This window comes from Lepisosteus oculatus, chromosome 6 (genome assembly GCF_040954835.1).
Source record: "Lepisosteus oculatus isolate fLepOcu1 chromosome 6, fLepOcu1.hap2, whole genome shotgun sequence".
NCBI lineage: Eukaryota > Metazoa > Chordata > Actinopteri > Semionotiformes > Lepisosteidae > Lepisosteus > Lepisosteus oculatus.
Genome location: NC_090701.1, coordinates 57,045,371 through 57,068,511, shown reverse-complemented (window position 1 = coordinate 57,068,511; position 23,141 = coordinate 57,045,371). Strand labels below are relative to the sequence as shown.

At 41.6% G+C, this 23,141-nt stretch overlaps 1 protein-coding gene across 2 annotated transcripts in view; it reads right to left on the bottom strand.

The window, feature by feature from the left end:
* LOC102682577 (guanine nucleotide binding protein (G protein), alpha activating activity polypeptide, olfactory type) overlaps positions 1–23,141 on the bottom strand; it is a 137,490-nt gene that overhangs the window by 91,467 nt on the left and 22,882 nt on the right. Inside the window, exons 1-4 of one of the 2 annotated variants that reach the window (XM_006633865.3) lie at positions 6,037–6,786; positions 5,730–5,802; positions 4,902–4,956; positions 4,586–4,705 (exon numbers count right to left, since the gene is read on the bottom strand). In XM_006633865.3, the coding sequence (XP_006633928.1) occupies positions 4,586–4,705; positions 4,902–4,956; positions 5,730–5,802; positions 6,037–6,175 (387 nt within the window). In that variant the 5' untranslated portion in view covers positions 6,176–6,786. Of the gene's footprint in view, positions 1–4,585; positions 4,706–4,901; positions 4,957–5,729; positions 5,803–6,036; positions 6,787–23,141 lie in introns of those variants that run through there. The other variant, XM_006633864.3, reaches the window with a different exon arrangement.

Here is a 23,141-nt window from a genome sequence, read left to right as displayed (position 1 = left end):
ATAAAATAGAAATAAAATCCAATGTACTATACTGGTTAAAATATTTTTAATTCATTCTAATATCACACTGGTTCACTGGCTTCTCCCTTTTAGGAGAAATGCTCTTAGAGGAAAGTATTTCCACTGATCTCAATCAAAGGAAACTATTGAGATCGTTGTGATTTTATTCTCTAAATAAATGTAACTTCTTGAATAACAGTTTTTTTTTTACACACATAACTAACCTTTTGGGAAAGCGCAACATTTTTTAGAACATGTGTACCCAGTAAAAGTACAGCAGCACCTAATTTGTGAAGCACCTAATCTCAGCATGAATCAAAAACTATACAATACCCATGCCTTTTATGCGTTTCAACACATATTTAAACATATTTCTGATTTTTGATTAAATTAGGTTTTTATCTTCCCCAACCTGCCTTTAGTGGGTTTTTTTTTTAAATCAGCCTTTTCCGCACAGAGACATTTCACCCTGATTTTCAGCGCAGCTGTGGAACTGTCTAATAATGCCCTCCAATGGCACTGAGCTCCGGCTTGCAGCCCAGCTCCGATGGGGTGTTCTTATGGTGCCGGATGCCTAAAAAGTTCATTAGGTCACTAGAGAAGGCTGGGTCAGGGTGTGGCCAGAAGAGAATGATATCCAGTTAAGCTGCCGTTTCTTGAGTGTGTAAATGGACAAAATGCATCTTGTACGACAGAACAGGGCATCATTCCGCACTACTAACTGATCACTCCTCACGTTGCCTGCCCTGTTTCACACCCAACCTCCCCATGAACCTGAGTTTTCAATTCTCTTTCTCTGCGATTCTGAAAGACTGACCACTAAATAGTCAATACAAGTTCCGAATATGATAGAATGTAATGTAATGTTTGTAATGTTTCTTTATTAGCCCTACACAATTTCTTGCATTAGGAATTCGTCTTTTCGCATACCCCAGCTTTTCTCCATGGAGACACAGACACACAGACAGGAAGAGAAGCTTGGGGTCAGAGCGCAGGGTCAGCCATTGTACAGCACCCCTGGAGCAGTTGGGGTTAAGGGCCTTGCTCAGGGGCCCAACGGAGTAGGATTCCTCTGCCGGCCGCAGGATTTGAACCGGCAACCTCCCAGCCACAGGTGCAGATCCTGAGCCACAGAGCCACCCCTCCACCTAAAGGGGGTGCTGAACTAGTACAAATCATCTTTAAAAACCAAGCCTATTGGTTTGGATTTGAAAATTGATGGTTACAAATACCGTATCCCAAAAAAGCATTCCTAGGCATGTACATGAAATAAGTTTGTTTAAAAGGGTGTAAGAAACTCAATCCCTAACATTTCGCTGCTTTTTCTTTCCCTGAAACCACAATTTGAACATCCATGTATAGAAAATATTTTAAAAACTGTATTGTGTAAGTGTGAAGTACAGACTATAACTGATTAAAAATATTACAAGACAGAAAGGGCAGCAGTAAATAAATAAATAAAAAAAGATTATTCATCTATTTATCATGTTTACATGATTAGAGTATATCATGTCTTTCGGTGTCAGAAAAATACGCTGGAAATAATAAATTCTTCAAATTATTATAATTAAATTATATGACATGACATTTAGACATCATAAACTGTCTTTTTAAACACCAATTTACATACAAACAGGATCATAAATGGAGTTGAAAATCAACTGGTTACCCAACTTACAAATCATAAGCACAAGGTCATTAAGCAAACTGGGAAAAGACTATTGTTTTAAGTACAGCGGGATTTAAAAAGGCACAAAATCTGTGATTATATAACTTGAAATGTTTTCCACTGCTGGTAGCATAATGTGCCCTTGATCTATTTGCTGTAATGCACGCATGGTACTATAAGTCAATACTGTACAGGGGTGGATATACCACTGTCAAATCCAACAAACTCAACATCTATATCTCACACATTTCAACTAAGTGCTTGACAGCCTTAATGAAATTAAAAATGCTAGGAAAACATCAGATAGTGTTTTCTATCCTTATTAAATCATTCGGTCCTTATAATACCCTATCTACTTTATTCCCAGAACTTTGTGTTTTAAAAAATTATTCGCAGAGAATGAGAAAATAATACTCTATAAGATCTTTAATTTATAATGGTAAACAATGACATGCAGAAAACTACCACTTGGCATTATCATTAATAAAGTGAACATTTTTAATTACAGTTTAGAAATCAATTTTAAAGATCCATTTCCACATACAGTAACTGATTATTAGTCTTTATTGCTATATTACAGTATACTGTTTTAAATTTTGAACATAAAGGAAACCGTTAAAGCAAAGCTTTCAATGTGTTTTCTTTTCAGAAGTGCAGAACATTTTGGTGCATACAGACGTTGGGGGTAAAACCTAAGCCAATATATGCACAGAAAGTCTATAGTGAGAACACACAAAACATTTACCAAGCTCATAAACAAGCAAGACACTGTAAAACACCCAAAACACTCCCTTTAACTTTGCTTCACAATCATTCCTGAATCTGAAACTCAGGTATTCTACTGCAAGCAAGCTACTGTACTGTAAATAATATTTGCTGTATACAGTGCGCAAAAAAAAAGTATGCTTTCAAAAGACAAAAGTGAGCAAGACAGAGGACAAAGCCTTCAGTTCAGGTCCAGAAACATGTTGGGATAAGAGTTCCTGCCTCTTTATAAAGGCAGGCAGAAGGATACACAGCCAAGCAGAGGGCCTCAATAAGGCTGGTCAAGAGGGACTATGATACAGACGGCTACACAGCCGTGTAGAAGCCTACAGCTTATACTGCACTACAAGACAGATGTGCAGGGTGTGTGGTATCTACATGTGTATTTAAATTAACTTAAAAATCATAGACTTTATTTTAAAGAATTGATTGGCGCTCATGTTTTTGTCTGTATAAATCATTTAAATAAATTGAGGTATAAAAAATCCAAGTATTATTAATTCATAAAAGTAATTAATCATTTTTTTTTATCATTTAAAATCACATCTTTTCCCTTGCCACTGTCTATAAACAGTCTTTGTGAGCTTACCTAGATATTACATCTTATTTTGTAAAAGAGTAAGAAGTGTTTTTAATTTCAGTTTAATTTAATTACAGTTTTTAAAGTATATGCATGTCGTAGAAAAGGCTTTCCCAAAACTTTCCAAGTTCCTCAAATTATACCTTAAATTACCAAGCATGCGCAACCACCAGCATTTTTAAAATTCCTGCAGTTTTCAAATTTAAATTATTTAATCTTCACACAAAATGTCTTCAAATAGTGGTTGTGGAAAGGAGAACTATTTAACCTGCCTTCACACATTTCTACAAATTGGGCTAAAGCTGATTGTAACTTCCTTTGGGATGAAGAAGAAATTGTCATAGTAACTGCACCACAACTTTTGGGGAATTATAATTGGATTGGTGTAGCCACACACGAAGGTAAGACTTGAGAACTGGAGACCTACAGTAGGTAACACTGTGCTTTTTAAAGTCATAACTGCAACCAATTCCGACCCATTTCCATCTCACAGATCTCCCAGTTCAATTCCTGGAGGGTCTAGTAGGGGACGGTTTTTATTCTAACCAGGCTCTCAGTTACACAGTCTGAATAATTATTAAATTAGTTCCATAATAGTAATACTTGGGATCAGGATCCAAGGTGTTTGATAAGTAACTGTACCTCTGATGAAGCCAATGTTTTGAGTGTTAAACTGTTCCAGGTTTAGAACAAACATAAAGGATACTTACTGTATAAGAGGTTAATTTTTTAATTGACTCAGGCTGTCATGGAAAACTGGGAAACCTACAGTACTTCAGAAAGTGAGTCTGAGGCCCCTGCTTTATAGATCCAACTCAAAATGAAGAAGAAAATAATATTCTGTGCAGCGATTTAAACTTGATTTCCCAAGCCTGCATACATGAGGCAGCTGCTACCATTTGAAAGTTTTATTTTCATGAAATATGCTTCAAGTTCCAGTTTCCGGGCTTATTTGTGAATGACTGATAAGAGATGCCACTGGTCACGCCACAGCCAAGCCCACAACAGGAAACACAAAAACAAAGGGCAAGACGAGCAAGGTCCACTGTCTGACAGGTCACTGCCAACTGACAACCCCCCACATATCGAACAGCACCTTTCCCTCAGTGGGCTCAGAATGGCACATTTCAATCTAGCCCATACTTTCGGGTAACAAAGCACTTCAGTCCAGGCAGCCTGAACGTTACATTTTCTGGACAGGTGTGCTGGGACACTACAGTATGCTAATGCAGAAAGTAAAATTGTTCTGTTGCCTTCACCCGTAGCAAAACGAACCAGGTGGTGCTTAGACTCCTCTGAAATCAAAAGCCCAGCCCTTTCACCTGTAAGCACAACGAAAGTGATAAGTGCCCTGAAAGATCCCAGGCACGTCTTAGCTGCCTGTATCAGTCCTAATGTTCAATCAGATGGCCAGCTCTCACGAAACTAGGCAACCACTACATAAAACAATGAATGAACAGTCTGTTTTAATAAGTTCAAATAAAAAAAGAAAAGGAAACATCTCAGCATCATACAACCAACTTTCAACGCTTGTGAAAGTGTGCGATGAAGTAAAATCCCAGAGACCTTACCTGTGTATAGTCGAAGTCCGAGAGAGGCGCTATACTTTTGATGTAGTCCATTCTGAACTGGTTGTCTGGATTGCCTAACGGGACTGGAGGTATTAAAGTGCTCATCGCCGAAACTATAGTCTGCAAAGCAGATAAAAACAGAAACACAGGCATTAAGATGGATAAGTACAGGATAAATAAGAGGATAATCCAGTCTGATCAGCAAAATGGGATTGCTGTGTGCAATCTCACAGAAAGCAACGGCACGTTTTCATTTATTTTTATTCTCGATGTAAAAAGAAATAAAACCCCAAAATTACAACAATACCATACTTACCACTATGGCATCCTTTACATTTTTTCGAATGTCCTGGATTTTCTGTTTCTTTTCTCTGCATGAAAGAGGAATAGAGGTTACCTTCACGGACCCGACAGAAAACTGGGAAGAAACTTTCACTTAAAGGTCTTGGTTTTGACAAAATCTGGAGGTCAGTTTCCGCACACACACACTACAGTCAACTCCAGTGCTGTCTGTCTGCGGTGTGCCTGTACAGTACATCCTGTGTTACAGTATGTGCAGGAATAACACTGTTAAAAACACTATAGGGTCCTACATGTTAAAAAAAAAAATTAAACGATGAGTCACTAATTAATCAGCCGTAGCCTAATGTTAATATTGCTCAGCGGCGTTATCAGGAAAATGGTCAGATTCATAATCATACTGTATTCTCTCGTTAATGCAATTACGTCGGGTTCGGTTCAATATCGTGGTCGGGCGCCCTTCTGCAACCTTTTTTTTACCAGCTTTTGCCTCGACATGCGACACTGACACACTTCGAAAACGACATTCTGGCACGCATTCCCCTGCAGGTTACGCTGGCGCCCGGTGTAAATCTGTGACAATTTCGTCTTTCGCGTTAGGAGTTATTAGTAATCAGTGGAAACTAGTCGCCATGTTGTTGCTACACTGTGGGCCCAGGACGAACTGCAGTAACGCCGAAATACAGGGCAAATCTGCATGTATCTCTCCCCGGCTCGCCCGGCTCACCCACCGAGTGTCACTGCAGGAACTGTGCACATTTTGCAACACCAGAAGAGGAAAACAATGTGTCAACCAGGGGCCCGCCGATGAATACGGATGCGATTAAAACAACAGTTCACTCACTCTGCATTAAATCCATTGACGTGTAGGATCCGCATCTGTTTGACAATAGTGCTCTTTCCGGACTCCCCAGCTCCTTTTAAAATAAAATCATCATAAAAAAAACAAATAAATGAATCGTGAACAAACAGAACGGCCTAAAATTTCCTGTTTCGCTAGCCATAACGAGATCCTCTGGAAACCCAAGGCAAGCGTATTATTACAAATACTCATCCGTGACACAGAGCTGTCAAACACAAGTAAGGGCGAAACAACGCACAGATTTTACACAACGCTATATATAAATAAAATCCATTTGGCCCGTCCTTACCCAGTAAAAGCAGTCGATGCGTGGCTTTGTACGCCTGTCTTTCTTTTTGCAACTGTTTTTCTATTTTTTTATTCGCTTCTCGTTGTGCTTTTTCGTCGATGCGTTGATCTTCAGTTTTGCTGTTGCCTAAACAACCCATCTTCCGCTATTTTCGTTTTTTTTTGTCTTACAAGAAATAGAGTAACAAAAATAAAAACTATACTATGTAGAATATATATATATATTTGTTTTAAAAAAAACCCAAACGGTGCAAAAAAAAAAATATCCGTGCGACGGTTCCTCCGTCGCTGCGAAAAAAAAAAAGATCCCTCTCACAATTTTGTTCCGAACCTCTCTACACGCCGAACCTTAGAGGTAAAAAATATCCAATAAATATGTATACGTTATAAATAAAAAATCGTTAAAAGAAGTCTATAAATACACACAAAGAGTGGAGCGGGCTGCTTCTGTAATCCAGCCTACTGCTCCTCTCCCACTCCTTCTTCTCCACTCTCTATATTTCTATCTCAATTTCTATCTCTATTTCTGTCTCTTTAACTCAGCACTGCCTCTTTCTGCCGCACCAGGAAGTAGCCCTGAACCGTGAAAAAAAAGCTCGCTGTTCCAGTGTTGAGCTATACCCTACCGCTGGAGCAATAAATTGAACCGAATCCTTATAATCGACATCCTCTCCTGCTACAGAAACGTGTCGTTAATGAATTACACACAATCAGGTGGCTGTTCTCAAAGGCTGTGGATGTACACCGTGGGCTGGATTTAAAAAAAAAAAACGACAACGTAGGTAAAATCAAAGCCCAGGCTTATAGTTTTAGCACCATCTTACTATAATTGCAATTTCATTTTATATCTTTTAAAAAAAAAAAACGAAAAGGTTGGGTTTTCGTGGTGTACTACGACTTGAGAAAAAGAAAAGGTAAGAGGACTGAAAGATGTAACAGATCCGAGAACAAAAAATAAAGCGGGGAGGAAAAAAAAGTTAGAATGTCCCTCGAATGACAAAAACTCGCCTGCTGCACCTCCCCTCACTCTGGAATAACTGAACTGGGCTCCGCACTGCCGCTGCTTAAAAACACCGGTATTGCAGCAGAAAACAAAGCAACTGCATCATTATTAAAGCCCAGACCGTTTAGAGAAAATGCAATTAATAGGCCGACCGTACATTTATCCAAACATGCATTTAAACAAACCATTGCAATGGTCATTACTATGGGCTCTGCTTGCTTTACAAGCTAAGTGTCAGACAACCGTGCCATCAGTAAGTGGTCTTAAAAATTGGGAATGCACCGACAACTGGGACAGTGCAGTGGCACAAGCCTGCATGTAATCTTCAAGAATCCACACATTTCACAGCTGGCTGTTAATTAATCACTCGAGATAACCCTAAACACATAAAAAAAAATGCTAGTATGGACCGAAACTAAACAGGATACACGAGACTGTAAAGATTGTTACGACACCCTGTGGAAATTGAACCTTGGTCATTCCAGTGCTAATGCAACAGATTCATCAGAGGAAGGTGGACAAGCTGTAAGCTGGGGGACTAATGAGATGCAAAGGCCCATCATTGCAACTTCAGTCCACATCTGCCAAGCAAGATCTGAGCAAGAAAGCTAACATCACACCTTCCAGCTTCCTGGAACAGTTGTGTCTTCCACAGAGTTCAGATGTTGCTTCTTCCCTGTACAGAGGTTTGACACTTGTACAGCTTTGTCCAGTGCAGTAGTAAGTACCCAGTAAATGATCAGTCATGGTAAAATACAGCAGCAGGTCTGTCATAATGTAGAGTCTATAATAATGTAAAACTGGTAGTCTTTAATAATGGAACAAGTAAAGGTTGATTCCATGCTGATAAATAGAAAAGAGAAACAGTTTCAGCTGTAGAGTCTTCTTCGGGTATTACTTGACAGCCAGGGCATGCCGACACGGCTCCAAGCTTGAACGTCTGTAACAACGAACAGCTTCATGTAGAAGACCCATGTCAAAACCATCTGAAATTATCTCAAGAAAAGTGGTTAAATCTTTCCAAAACGCTACATTGGACATATTACATTTTTCCCAGCTTCCATTATTTGCTAAAATGAAAGAAAAACAGAACTTTTGTTTTCTCATATTGTCCTTTTTCTACAGAAGTGCTCTGACTTCACATCTAGTTTGACGGACAGCTGGTATTGGACTGGACCGTGAGTATCCGGCGCTCCATGCTGGGATGCCTGGGACAGAGACGGGCAGGATATGGACAGGACACTGTCGGGAGTCTTAGGGCACGGGCAGGTGCTTGCTTGTAATTGAACCCCAGCCACCAGCTCCTAAGGTCCTACCTTGACACCAAAAAGTTCAAACTCTTTGGCGAGGTACATTGAGACCTCCTTACCAACACCTTGGACATGTGCATGCAACAGGTATGTGTGGAGTAAAGTGTGCACAGGCTCTGAAGAAAGACGCCTCATTGCTGTCTGGTATGGAGGAAGGTCAACACGAGTACAGGGTGCCACGCTTTAATTAGCAGGGCAGGGTTGGGAGATGAGTGGTTTTAAAAAAACAAAAAACAGTGAATGCAGAACAATGTTAAAAGAAAAGGAATGACTCCACTGGACAATCCGCTTGGAATTTCTGAAACATCTGAAACAGAGCAAAACCCACATTTTTCCAAGAAACATAAAACAGCTGTTCTTGACAGGCCTTCTCAGTTTTTAGACTTTAATCAGACTCTGACACTAAAGACGGACCTTAATTATTAGTAATTAATAGTGAGGCAGAGCCCCCCTAGTCTGGTGAACAGTGTACGCAAAATAATGGGCTGGAATCCCAACTAGGAGATGACAAAAGATGACTCAGAAGTGCCCTAGTCAATGGCCTGCTGTACAGAAAAGGGACTTATAAAACATTGGCAGAACCAATAGGAATACTTATTCCTGATTCAAATACAGTTAATGTAATTTTTGATTCAGAAGAACTTGACTAGTAAATAATTATTTCAATCATCATGTATTTGTAACTGCATCCATGAATTTAAAAAAAAGTGTTGAGAATGTGAATATTTATTACTTGAACTACAGTACTGTATGTATAAACAGAAATAGCCACTGTTCCAATAAGTAATTATAGGGTTTACTAAATGAAGCTTAAGGGATATTGGATTCAAAGAAAATCAGATGCTTTCATAGTCTTAGCAATTGCTGTATGCCTCTAGTGCTGAAGCACGATTAGACTTGCACTTGTGTTTTCACATTGTGATTTGACTGGTTATTCTCTGTGTATAAAAACTGCAAAAAGTGGATATAAAAGAAGGGATATATTAGACACATTCTGTCACTTTTGCTAAAGAAATTGCACAACCAGCTAAGAAAAGGTAAAAGCTGGGCAGTCACAGGAACGCTGCAGAGTGGAGGCACCTAAAGGCATATAGCCAAACTACTGAATGTCTCACAGTTAATCATGGCATAATCAGTTAATCAGTTCCCAGTGTCAAGTATTTAGTAGATGTCCAAGGTGCATAGCTGGCTACCAGGACTGACTGATGGTTACTATTGCTTATTCTAAGAGATCACAAAGTGCAACACAACACTGACAGCGGCTGAAAGAAATGACAGCAGTCCACAGCTGTCCATACAAACCGTGAGAAAGTGAACACTAGGAATCTGTGAGCCCATGGAGCATAATCCATGCCATTGGAGCAGACAACACTGGCAACGAACAACAACCGAGTCATCTCACTTAATGCTCTCCAACGGGTCAAGGTCCATGACAGGGCGTGTTCTCATGGGAGAAAAGAGTAGCAGCCTTCTGCAATGGACCTTTATGGCTTTATGGCCGATATGGAACAGAATGTCTATGATTAGCACAGCTGGCTACCACAGGGCCGCGTCGCGGCTCCCTGCTCATGCAACAGCATAATCAACCATCACGTTATGCCCTTCCGCGCACTGCGAAGACAGCGGATTCGTTTTTCGAGCCGACAGCGCCCAAACTCAACTTGTGCATGCCATTACTGGCACCTCTGCACCACAATACGTAACTAAAAAAAACCAAACTGATTACATTGCTTAGTCAGCAATGTCCCCAGACCTGTTGCTCATAGAAAATGTTTAGGAAATTAGGAAATGGATTGGCCACAGAATCTGAAAGAATAGCTCAAGTGCCATCAGGCTGACCCAACAGACAGAGCATCAGCATGAAAGTCCACCTGGTGGCCGACATCACTTTTGGATGTTTAGCAGTACCATTGTCACACATTTAATGTCCCATATAATGTATATACAGTATGGAATGATAATCAATACAAGTATTTTAACGATGCAGTTAGTGAATACTTACATTGCTGGTCTTCTACTTGCTGGAATGCTATCTATATAGATTTACAACTCATTCAACCTTGGTGTCAGAAATACAGTGTATTTGTGTAAACTCTTGGAACCAACACACACCCTGAGGCTGTTGCACTTTCATTTCACAAATGAATAATAATAATTCCCTATATTACACTTATGTAGCGGAGGAGAGCAGAGTGATGAAGCCGGTTCAGAGATGGGGATTATTAGGAGGCCATGATAGGTAAAGGCCAATGGGAAATTTGGACAGGACACCGGGGTTACACCCCTACTCTTTTCGAGAATTGCCCTGGGATTTTTAATGAGCACAGAGAGTCAGAACCTCAGTTTTATGTCTCATCCGAAGGACAGAGCCTTTTTACAGTACAGTGTCCCCGTCACTAAACTGGGGCATCAGGACCCACACAGACTGCAGGGTGAGCTCCCCTTGCTGGCCCCATTAACACCTCTTCCAGCAACAACTATAGTTTTTCACAGGAGGTCTCCCATCCAGGTACTGGCCAGGCTTCAGTGGGCTGCCAGTGGTGAGCTGCAGTGTGACATGGCTGCTTTATTTTCCTAAAATTGGTGGTTGACCAGCATAAGGAAGTGTAACAGGACTTTTATTGGGGTGGATACTTCTCTTTTGCAAGACACATTTACTAACCTCATGACGGCTTTGCTCGAGCCTGCTCTGCGACCCGTACTCAGCGTTCCAGAGCCTATGCTCTTATGTCCATGCTAATGCCTTTGTCAAGTGGAACTCAGGGCAGCCAAACCTTTTCTTTCTTGCTGTACATCTTTTAAACACATTTTTTTATTTAGTCATTATCTCAATTCTCCATCTGCAAGACAGTTCCATTAGCTTCCTGCGCTTCTCTGAGATGATGCTTTTTTACAGAGCCCCTAACAAAAAGACATTTCACAGGCCTGTCTTTTCAAATTCTGATTAGCCGTTTTAGACCACTGCGATGGTCTGGACCACATATCTCGAGCATTTCTAACCCAAGAGAGGCCTTAGAGTGGACAAGCTGTATCTGGGTTCTGTTCTGCGCATTTGTCTGACATTCTGCTATGAAATCTGCTAAGATAACCTTATTTGGGAAATGCAAATGTATGGAAATATAAACATAATATTGTTTGGCTTTTCTCAGTTAACCTTGTTGAAGATTTTGTTTTTTGCACACTCCTAAAGATCAAATGAAGTTTAACTCTCACCCCAGAAAAATAATTTAAGGCACAATGAACCCGAGAATGTGATCTTTACCTCCCTCAAGTGAAAGTGTTTTGTCAAGTTACGCCCCCAGATGTGTATGAACTGACTAATTACAAGTATTTTCAATGCTGCACTTTCTACACACCAAACCCGTCTTCTTTTATCATACGCTGACATTCCAGATTAAAAAAACAACTATGTACCAAAGCCTCACCCAATGCAACCCAATGAGAAGTCTGGGTCTTTGTACGTACTGCAGACCAGGATTCCATTTATTAGTTTACAAATATAATTTAGAGTGAGCTCTTCAATATTACACCACTTCAAACTGCACAGATCTAACCGTTAATTCAAGCACCAAGGACCAGCCCTGCCTGCAAGGTAAACCATTAATCACCATTTGCAATGACTTAAAATCATGAGTTACAACAAAGTTACCTAATGTATAGACCATTTTTCTTGAAACGATATAGTTTAAGTCTTCACTGAAATGGAGCAAGACCTGACTCAAAGGCATCTCAGCTTTATGACAAACAAGAAAGGAAGAACCTATCCTTTACAGATGAGAAAAGAGCCTGCAAACCATCTAGCGTGTTTGGTTGCCAGCAGCTAAGTGGTCCATGCAATGAAGACTGTTTCCCGTTACAATGTTAAACAAACCTGTATAGTGAGAAGTAATATTTTCAAGGTTCCCCCTGCTGTGTGGCAGTATTTAGGAAAGCCTGCTTGTGGTCTGTTACAGCTTGTTGAGTGGTTGGTCCTGCGCCTCGTTCTTGGATGCGATCAACGATCAGGGCACTGAAACTGGCTAACGCACACCGTGGTTTCTTCCAGATCCGCCCAGAATGTCTCAATGCCATTCAATACGTTGTAGACATTCCTCGCGGATTCATTTCACCCACGGGGCTCGATGTGCCGGGCGGCTGAGTGGATCCTCTCCTCTTCTCGTGTCGTTGACCTGGCTGTGCACCTCAGGCCATCCTTGTGTTGAAATGTGATCCCACACGCCGAGACCTACAGTCTCCCCCGTATGATTTCAGCAAGCGATCCGTCCTGGTACCTTTGTGCAGCTCGTTGTATCTGAAGCACACAAACATTCCTGAAGCCCGAAGGGGTGGAGTACGGAGCAGCCCTGCCAGGACACCAGCAGCGCCATGCTCTTGCCACGTGGCAAGACCCCGCTCACAGCGCCGCGCGCACTGTTGTCACCACATGACAAGAAAGATCCTGCTGATCTGGAATCAGCCACGAGAGGACCACCCGAACAAGAGCATCTCCTACTCTGATACACCTAGTGATCTAAACCTCTTTAGGCTCGGATTGAGACTATCTGGGGAATTGATCGAAGGTTTCGACATCCTCAAAGGTGGATTAGGAAAAACAACAAGCCGATGCATTATTAGCTCATTAACCCAACGAAGTACTAGTTCTAATTACTTCTAATCTAAGTATTAGTACTAATTCATTAACATACTATTAGTTCATTAACCCAACAAAGAACAGGAAGCACCTCTTTGCACAGAGGGTTATGGGTCAAGCGACCCAGCCCTGTTGTTCAATCTAATACCCTCCCTAGCTGGACGAGATCTTTGAAAGAATTAGCTGCGAACTGCCAAACAGCTTCGATGGGCCCCTCTGGTTTGTACCCTTTCTTACTGCATATTCTCGTGCAGTGTTCCTGGTAGTCCTCCCTTTGTCCCCTTACAGTATATGCTCTGGTCGCTGCTCGGAAAAGACTTGAGCTTACTCACTACAGATACAGTACAGTATGTGTACTCAAGCATGCTATACAGTAATCTTTCATACCTATTTTTGTCACTGTCCGTCACAGCAAAAAGCATTAGAAAAACACTAAAAACAACATTATTCTAAACATTATATAGTTTTTTGCATTTTCTTTAAACAGACACGTTTTGCCTGCTTGACGGTCAACACCTTTGTCTTTAATAATGAAACTGTTCTGCATTCCCAATAAGGCAGTAAATGCAGCGATGCCGTAATTTAAACCGTATTTTCAGACAGAAAATAGAAGGGGAATTTTGTTATCTTTGGCTTTGAGATATCAGCGACAATCATCTGGAACAACGAAATACCATAAATCACGTTCCCCATTGTTTTAAAATACAGTACTTTCTGTAACATTTGCAAGATTTCACATTCTGTAGCTCAAAGTTAAAAGATTTACAAGCAGACAGATGTAACTTTCTCAACCACTATTTTTTTTCAACTAACCAGGATCTCTCTCTCTGACTCACAACCAATTTATACCTCGAATCCAAAACGCTCCAGACACATAAAGTCTTTAACAACTGCAACTAAATGTAAATAACCTCAACTTTATCACCAAACGGAAGTCATGCAGCAAAGTCTCTATTAAGGAAGACAGGCCAGAAATGTGAAGGATTTTTACCCAGGTGTAGTGTGACGGTTGTTGTTACCTGAAGTAAGAGGGGGAATCTGTATATAAAAATCTGAATCATTTTCCAGATCAGTGCAAGATTGACAACACCAGCAGATGAGTCCCATGGTGCAATATTACAGTGTAGCTAAAATACTTTTTCAAGCAGCGCCCTCCAGAATTGAACTGATCAAAAAGCCAACTAGAGATTTTACATTAAATGAAGAGTAATACTTTTTAAATAGTTTGTTTCAATTTGTTCATCAAACTTACTCTCTTCTTCAGAAATGACAGAAATCATTATCTTATAATGTTTAAAAACTGCTTTGACTGAAACATTTGAAAAATACTAAAAATAATATTACTCTTTCAACAATTGTGCATTGAAGTCCATTGAAAATTATTATATATATTTTAAAAATACATTCTTATTGCAATACTCAGACAAAAAGGTTTTTAAAGTCCCGGTAGATAAATCTTTGGAAAGGAAAACTGAAGAATTTTGAAAGACTGCAAATTACAGTATATGGACATTTCGTATTCTAGAAATACGTTTTTTGTGAAGATTTAGCAGCTATAACAGGCATTAAACAACACAAAGACACAAACAGAACACCTTTCACTATACCGCTCTTTTAAAAACACGAAGAACTGTTAGTTCATTAAGAATGTTTTTAAAATAAAACAATTACAATATTCTCCTTTTTGTCCACAAAAAGTCCCAGACCACCACAGTTTCCATTCAATGCTTTGACATAGGGCGTGACGTTAGCATACCTATCACTATTCTGTCATTTCAGGCATCCTATTTAAAGAACAAAGAGACTCTCATGTAAAAAGAAATATGAAAAAAAGATGCAAATTATATTTTAGATAGCAGGGCGAGTAGCATGTAGCAGCTCTGTATGCAAATCAGAGTGTACTCAAATTCACTGTAAGCTGCCGGTTAACTCCTAACCTTCCCAAGTACTGTACGGTTTCAGAAACCGTAATCCGCCTAGAGCTCCCTCTAACGGCTGGCAACAGTATAACAATTCTGTAGTGATGCCGTTTTAAAAACTGTCAGACATCTTAATCAATGACCTACACAGGAGTATGTCAAATATCTCTTTGCTACTGACAAGAAACGGTTAACAATACATTTCATTCAATGATATCGTTTTTACATTCTTGCATTAAGACCGTGATTTGCTCATTTAGAGTAATGTTACTGCAGCTGTAAGGCAACTGCGATCTCAAATATCACCACCGTCTTGCAATCACAGGTGAATGGAAACAAGAATATTTTTCTTCACACGGGAGCTCAAGCTTTATGATTGTTTCTAATCTTCAGATATATTTTTTTCTTCATTAACATTAAAGAAAGAGAAAAAAATAAGAAGAGTTCAGAAGCACAGGGGCCCTGGGTTCCATTCCGGACCTGGGGTGCTGTCTGTGTGGAGTTTGCATGTTCTTCCCATGTTCCCATGGGATGCCCTCTGGGTGCTCCGATTTCCTCCCAGAGACACGCTGGTTAATCGGCTTCTGAGAAAACTGGCCCTGGTGTGTGCGTCTGTCTTTCTATCCTGCGATGGACTGGTGTCCCATCCGGGGGGTATCATGCCCTGCACCCGAAGTTTCCCGCCCCACAACCACGAATGGGATGAACGGTTACTGAAAGTGAAGCGATGTGATGATGATGATGAGAAGAACAGTAAGGCTCCAAGATGTATTAATTCTCTGCAAGGAGGAAAGGCGATGTACCGGAGACACATTCTGCTTTTCAGTGGTAGATGTGTGCTCCAGCTCTTGTCCCAGGCAGGGGTCCAGAATCCCCTTAGCTGTTATCCTGGCTAACTCAGTGCTTGCTGCTGTGACAGTGGCTTGAAACAGAAACAGATTAAGCACAAGGGCGTTCTTTATTGCTCCATTAGTAAAAGCTAGATTGGTGGCGTAAATACATGGCTTTACATGGCTTGGCACCTCAGTACCTGTCTGAACTTTTATCGCCCTACTCCCCACCTCGCAACCTCCGCTCTTCAAATTCTGCCCTCCTTACTGTCCCCCAAGCCCGTCGACATTGTATGGGCGACAGGGCCTTCTCCTGCTATGCCCCCAAGCTCTGGAACTCTTTGCCCAAGGATATTAGAGAGTCACCTTCTCTAAACTCCTTCAAATCCAGACTCAAAACCTTCTTCTTCAGAAAAGCCTTTACTTAACTGGTTCCATTCTTTACCCCTCTGCTCTTCTTAATACCACCTTCCACGGTCTCCTCTATTGTTATTGTTGTATTGTTGTAATTATAATTGTGTCCTATCTTGTGAAATCTTCTTACTTATTGTTGTAGTCTTCTTATTTATTGTTATTGTCATCCTGTAAAGCGCTTTGAGAAGCCACCTTTAAAGGCGCTATATAAAATAAAGTTTATTATTATTATTATAAATATGTTGTGAACCCACTCTCTTGTAAAAGCATCATAAATATTTCTGCATACTCACTTAGGAACTAGAACTTGTGAAAGTTTAAGGGTTTGCAAAAATAAAATAACCAACTGAGGTGCCCGATCTCTAAATCCCCAGAGCAGGCACAAGAATAACACACACCGCCACCGTGGCCAGCCAGCTCGGAGGGGGTTCTGTATATCCGGTGCCCTAAATTAAGAACATAGCTCTGACCTCTGTATACATTCTCTTACACAACCCTGAAATTATGGTTATTTTTATCATGCCATTATCGTACAATGGTCACCGCACAATGATGTTAAAAATAAACATCAAGAAAATGTTTTGACAATGCACAATACATTTTACTGTAAAGCATTTGTTTTTTGTCAGACGTTGTGGCCACGGACTGTTCTGAGCACGTAGTAATGATGTACCCTTTCCATTCCGGGCAGTGGAGCAATGCTTGGCTCCCCCTAGTGGCGCATTTGAGAAAGCAAATTCTACATGCAGGCGAGACGACACCAACATAGAGCTTCCGATTTTAAGTAACTGAAGGGAAGAAAAAAAACACGTGACAAAAAAAAGTATATATTTCCAAAGTTAAAAAAAGTCAACTTCAAAAGCTGCAACGGGGGTATTTCACTAGTAAACAAAACAAATATGGCTCACTATTTTACTAATTATGAACATAAAATACGAATGATAACGTAGTGAACACTCAGCATGTTTTAGACATAATTACGTTTTCAGACTTATTTTTTTAAGATGAACTCACCTTTTGCATCAGCAGCCCCATGTCTGCTCATACTGTATAGCGTATTACATGTTCCTAACCTAAAGACAACTGATTAAAAGCGCCAAAAGTGAACCATGTCGGCCGCCGATTACAAATGGCCATTTAGCAGGTTTAACTCATCTTAACTAGCAAGCCTTAAAACATTTAAAGAGCTTTTCTGCAGAGTAGCATTTTTTTGAAGGACAGTTTTTTGAAAAATGATAAACAACTCAATACTAGACCCGAGCACAGTACACAGTACGTGACTCACGTTAACTGAGTAATCAGTGGAAATGATCTAAAACTTAAAACTCTTTCACTGACTACTGTACATACTGTACCAGCAGTGTTCAAATACTTTTATATTTAGCTCTCCTGCTCTCAAATGGTCAACCCTAAACTGACAGCAAACCCCACTTCAAAAAGAACGGGAAAAAAAGACAAACATATTTAAGAGAGATCCTCATTTTCTTAAAGAAGCTGAGAACCCATTTTACCAGAGAATACAAAGAAGAAGGCCCTCTTATCCAAGCACCACAGCGTTTTCTGGAAGGCCAGTTGCAACAAGGGCCCGCCCGGCTCGGCTACAGTGAGGACTCATCAAACGCTGACTGTGGAGGCCAGGGCCAGCGGCCAGTGGCCAGCCTAGGTGTCCATACAGGCCAGACAAGGACAGACTGTCCTCATCAGCAGGACAAGGCCGTGCGGGGAGAGGGCTTCGGGAGCAGCACACAGGACAGCTCTAGAATCGCAGAGAGAGCGTCTCGTGCTTGTGCAGGGGCCGGTCCCGGCGAGGAACTGAAAGAGGCGTCATTCACAGGAGGGAGGTTCCTTCTCACGAGCGCATTATAGATCATATTACTGACTATTAGTGCACTATTAAACAAAACCTAAAAGAGTAAGATCTACTTATCGCACCTTTGTAGTTACTTTATGCAATTCGGGGCTGTGTGAGAGCCCTAGCCTATCCCGGCCAGCATCGGCACAACGGCGGGTACGACCTGGACGGGACGTCAGTCCATCACAGGACACACAGATGCACACACTCACACCAGGGCCGGTTTTCCCAGTGAAACCACCAGCCTGTCTTCTGGACTGCGGGAGGAAACCGGGGCACCCGGAGGAAGCCCACAGGAGCACGGGGGAGCGCGTGAGCTCCACGCAGACACAGCAGCACCCCAGGGCTGGAGTTGAGCCCAGGGCCCCAGCTGAGCCCTGTGCCACCATGCCTCCCTCTCAGGACGTCCTTCATCGCTACCCCTCGCAGCTGAGAAAAGGTAGCTGCAGCCAGCTCTAGCCTGGGCGCAGTCTACATCCAGGCCGCTCATGAGGACGAGCCAGCTCCCGCAACGGGATCAAAGGAACATCTGAAACGCCACCACCATCCCCACAAGACCAACGAGCCGTGTCCGAGCCGCTGCCATGGCTGTTGCACCTGCTGCCGTGGGCCAGAGGTCACAACATCCACTCCCGTTTCCTATGGCTCGGACCAAGCATGCTGGGTAAAACAGATGAACAGATGTGGGCATACTGGGCTGGATTCAAAACTGGCATTGGTCAAAAACATCACCTGGCCCTGATGTCCACAGAAAGTGATGTCCTGCGCAAAATGAATTTTACCAGCCTTATCAGTGACTTTTCTGCAAGGAAAACAAGAAAACCTAAAAGGTAAGAACATGTTTTTTTTTGTGCATTTCTGCTTGGTTTGTTGCCTGTATGTTTCGTATCTAATCGTCCGTGCCGTGTGTTGACTGATTTGAGTCTGTTGGCTGCAATGGACTTGCGCGGGTTGGGCGTGTCCCGCTGTTCTTGAAGCAATGCGCTCAGACAGGGTGGTCATAGGTCTCTGCTGTGCTGATCTTGTTGTGTGTCGTCGGTCTCAAAGCAAGCGGGCGCATGATTTCTGTTGTCAGCTCTCAGGTTGGCTGTTATTCTGATTTATTGGTTGCATTGCTGCACTTACATTACAGGCTACTGTAGTGTGTGTGTGTGTGTGTGTGTGTGTGTGTGTTATTTGGGTTCCCTGTGTACATGTGCGTTCCCTGCTTGTACCGCGCTACATTCCGTTTGAATCGGCGGTCGCTGAATTATTACAGTATTTACTGGCACTTTTTTCTGGTAATGGGATAGGTAGTGTGGCCTACACAACCTGTAGTCTAGGGGCCTCTGATCACCTTAATCCGCCACTTGGGGTGGTCCACTGGATGAAACGTTAAACCGAGGCCTTGGCGACTCGGGTCCTTAAAGGTCTCAAGATCTTACTGTTCATAGAGGGAGGAGGTGGTACCCCAGTGTCCTGGCTAAATTCCACTTTGGGGTTTTTCGATCAGGACTGCCTAAAGTTCACCATAATTAAACCAAGGGTGCAAACGTTTCACTGATCCGTGTGACTGCTGGTGCACACTGGCTGTGGCCCAGCAGCCGAGGAGAGTTCACTGGAGGATGAGGGCGGTTCCCTACAACACGCCATATTCCTTGAATTCTTCGGGATGAAAAACTAGAAGTACAGGCAACTATTAATTATTGTGAATTTCAGCCCGTGAAATAAACGCACAGATCCAAGTAACGTTAAATATTTCTCAGTTCCTGCTTCAGGGAGGCGATACAAAAGTCCAGTGTAACCATAATTAAACTGACATTTTATTCCCTGTGATCAGTTTTAAACGGGTTCATCAAGCAGGTTTTGAAAGAAACTCATCTACATCTGATTCCATGTAGGAGTCTGGCAGACCTGACCTGCAAAACCTGTCATGTTTATTGGGGTCAAAGTTAGACTACAAGGGTTTGTCTCTCAGCTACGATGCACACTGAGAAGCTGAGGAAAGAACACTTTTAAACCTTCCACTTTATTAAAACAAATCACGCCATTCAGGATTGCGGAGGTGAGCATGATCCCTGTATCAGCTTATAGAACAAATACCCTTAAGTACAGTACAGAAGCATTCCTGTTTCGGGCCAGCTGCAGAGCAGAGAGAAACAACACGAAGTCCACTGACCAAGGAGAGATACCATACATCAGACCACACGTTACATTACTACTGTCTTATAACACAACACCAGGAAAAACTATTTTACAGACAAATATTTTATTCTCATATTGATGTAGAGGTACGCACCGACATTCATGCTGTGAGACATTTTGAATGTTTAAGGGACCCGAATATAATTTCGGTGTGGAACATTAGACTTGGTTTCCCAAATGCAGACGACTTTCTCACAGAGCAACCTGTCTTACACTGCCCACAGCACGCTGAAATCTGGGCCGGACACAGAAGCGGTTTTCCAGCCACTCGGTTAACAGTGATTTCATCATGACCGAAGGGAGACGGTCAACAAGAGGGCTTTGTTTTGGCAGCACCTCTGCACCCTGTTGACTAAATCTCTTATCAGGCCTTGTTAACAGACATGCTTCTTACAGTTTACTTTTAAGGACGCAGGCTCTTGTTTTTGAAGCAAACGCTTGTGCGAAAGCAGGACAACTTTTTTAGCCCCACACTGTGCACCAGCGTTAACAGAAACCGAAGCAGGCATGTCAGAAGGGCAGAGAAGGCCATGGGAGTATCGGACATTAGCCCTGACTGTGCCTCTCTAATTTTTACAGGTGGCAGTTCCTGTGCAACACTGGACAACAGTATTTTTAGGAAATTTCTTACTAATTTTAGTAAAGTCTTACTAATTTTACGAAATTAGTAAGACTGCAAGAAACTAGAACCCATTGAGGCCTCCTTGTGCATCTAGAGGCTAATGTTTCTGGCACTTTGTTCCACAGATCCACAGTCCTTTTCATCCACTGTATTGGCGATTTCCTTCAAAATAGCTGCAGATTGGACCTTTAGTGTTTACTGCTGCCAAGTTTTCAGCAGACATTTTTGTCTGAATCCTAAACCAGCTCAACACATACACAGACCAAAAGCAAACAGACAACAGATCATGGAATACCTGCATATCTGTTGTTCTCTCGCGGCAGAAAATGAATGTGGTGCCATTTGTGTTTAGAGTACTGCACTTCAAGTGCATTCTTTTTAAAGGCAAAGTCTCTGGCACCAGCTGCTTCCCTGATCTTCCAAGAGACAGGGACACAGGATATCCCAATCTGTTATAGGAGCACTAAGGGACTCTGGGTCATATGCAGCTAAGCTATTACAGTATCTCTTACAAAGAAATGGGGATTAACAGCCTTACACTTTGAGGTACCGTGCATCTGGTATCTCCTTTCCCCAGGGATCTGTTACTCTTTGAAATCAACAACTTATGACCACACTGTTCAAATTAGCAAGTTAACTGACAGCCATGTAATTAACGGTTGGTAATTAAAGGAAAACCAGAGGCCCCCTCAGGCCTGCTGGACAGCACTTGAAGACGCAGGACCCACATGGTGAGGTGTGGACTACTGTGGGGCACAGCAGAACACTAAAGCCGGTGCACCTGGTATCGGACTGCATGTTAACCTGTCAGGTTTCAGTCTCTGTAAGCATTATCTCAGTGATGCCAAACACCTTAACCGAACAGTGTTTTCACATGGCGTGATTTTCCAATGCTTTCAAATCAAGGATGAAAACTGAACGATAAAAGAGGTTCGGTCCTTCATCCATTCCCCAGGTTCTCTCCTCCTCCTCTGCTACACACGTAGCGCATTTCAAACACAGAATTGGAGGTACTGTACGTCTTTATGCAAACTTGCGGGAGCCTTGAACTGGCTGCTACCCAGCCATGCTGTCGAAATCTACTGACTTCCTTCAAGAAAGGGCTGGGTGAGATCCTCTGATCGTCTGCAAGAACCAGGCAAATTGAAAGTTAAAGCCTACATTGTAGACAGGGGAACTGGTTTAGTAAGTTTCTGTGTTTATGTACAGATTTCTACTCTCACTCGTTGTGCAGAGATCATAGATAAAAGGTGGATCTATCAATAACACAGATTGGACGCTAAATAAGTTCATTTTAACGGTTCAAAGTTGCCCTGGCAACCTCTTCACAGTCGGGCAAGAGGCCTGGAAAGCACCGAGCACACGGCGAAGCGGACAGGTAGCACTAGGGAAAACAACAGTGTCCAAACCTGAACACAGGCTAAAGAAATAATCATGAAACAAATATCTGAATGTGAATTCAATACAACAGTATAGCTTCTTGTTCAGAGATGGAACTTGAACAGCCATATTAAAACACAGTTTTAAGAAAAAAGCAGAAATATACTGATTTCTGAAGACTACATTCTCTGTAGAAATCACTCGATTATAGTTATTATGTATCTCCCATTTTTAGCAATGTCTTATTACAGGTCACCTAATTACAGTTACTTTATATATTTGGAAGGGTTATGTGGAAAGGAGGACAAATTAGGAAATAGGGATTCAAATGTAGAACAAAAATAAGAATGTACCTTTTTTTCCCCCCAAGGAACAAACCAAAGCATGGACAGTGTTGCAAAATTTAGCTGCAGTCATCCTTAAATTTGAAAGTGTAGTCTGCCTTTCACCAGGAACGTTAGGCTAGCTCCTTTGTCTTTTCAAATCACGAGTGAAAAATCCAGAACGATAGCACCATATGATACATTTTAAATTCTTTTTTTTTACTTTATTTCAAATTTTATGAGCTTTTAGATTAGGATAAAAAAATGCTTCCCTCTGCATTATTCATTTTTTTCCGGGTTTCCCACTACCCTTTGCTTTTCTTCCACAAGAAGCAGGCAAAGTTCAAAAAGGACATCTCATGGGGTGACTCACTGTTGAAATAAGACTGCGGGCATCATTGACTAGTTGTGATAAACTGGTGTGGAGCAGATTATCCATGAGGTGAAATGTCTCCATCTACAATAAAATGCAAATTCCTCTATGTACAGTATGACACAGCAATACAGCCATTGGCTTGGTTTTCACTGGGCTTCAGAGAATCACAATTCTCTCTCACAATCCTTGTTACTTGAAGTACAGTATATTTACTGTAAGTATAGCACCAGTATGGAATAATGAGGAAACCAGGCTGCTGTATG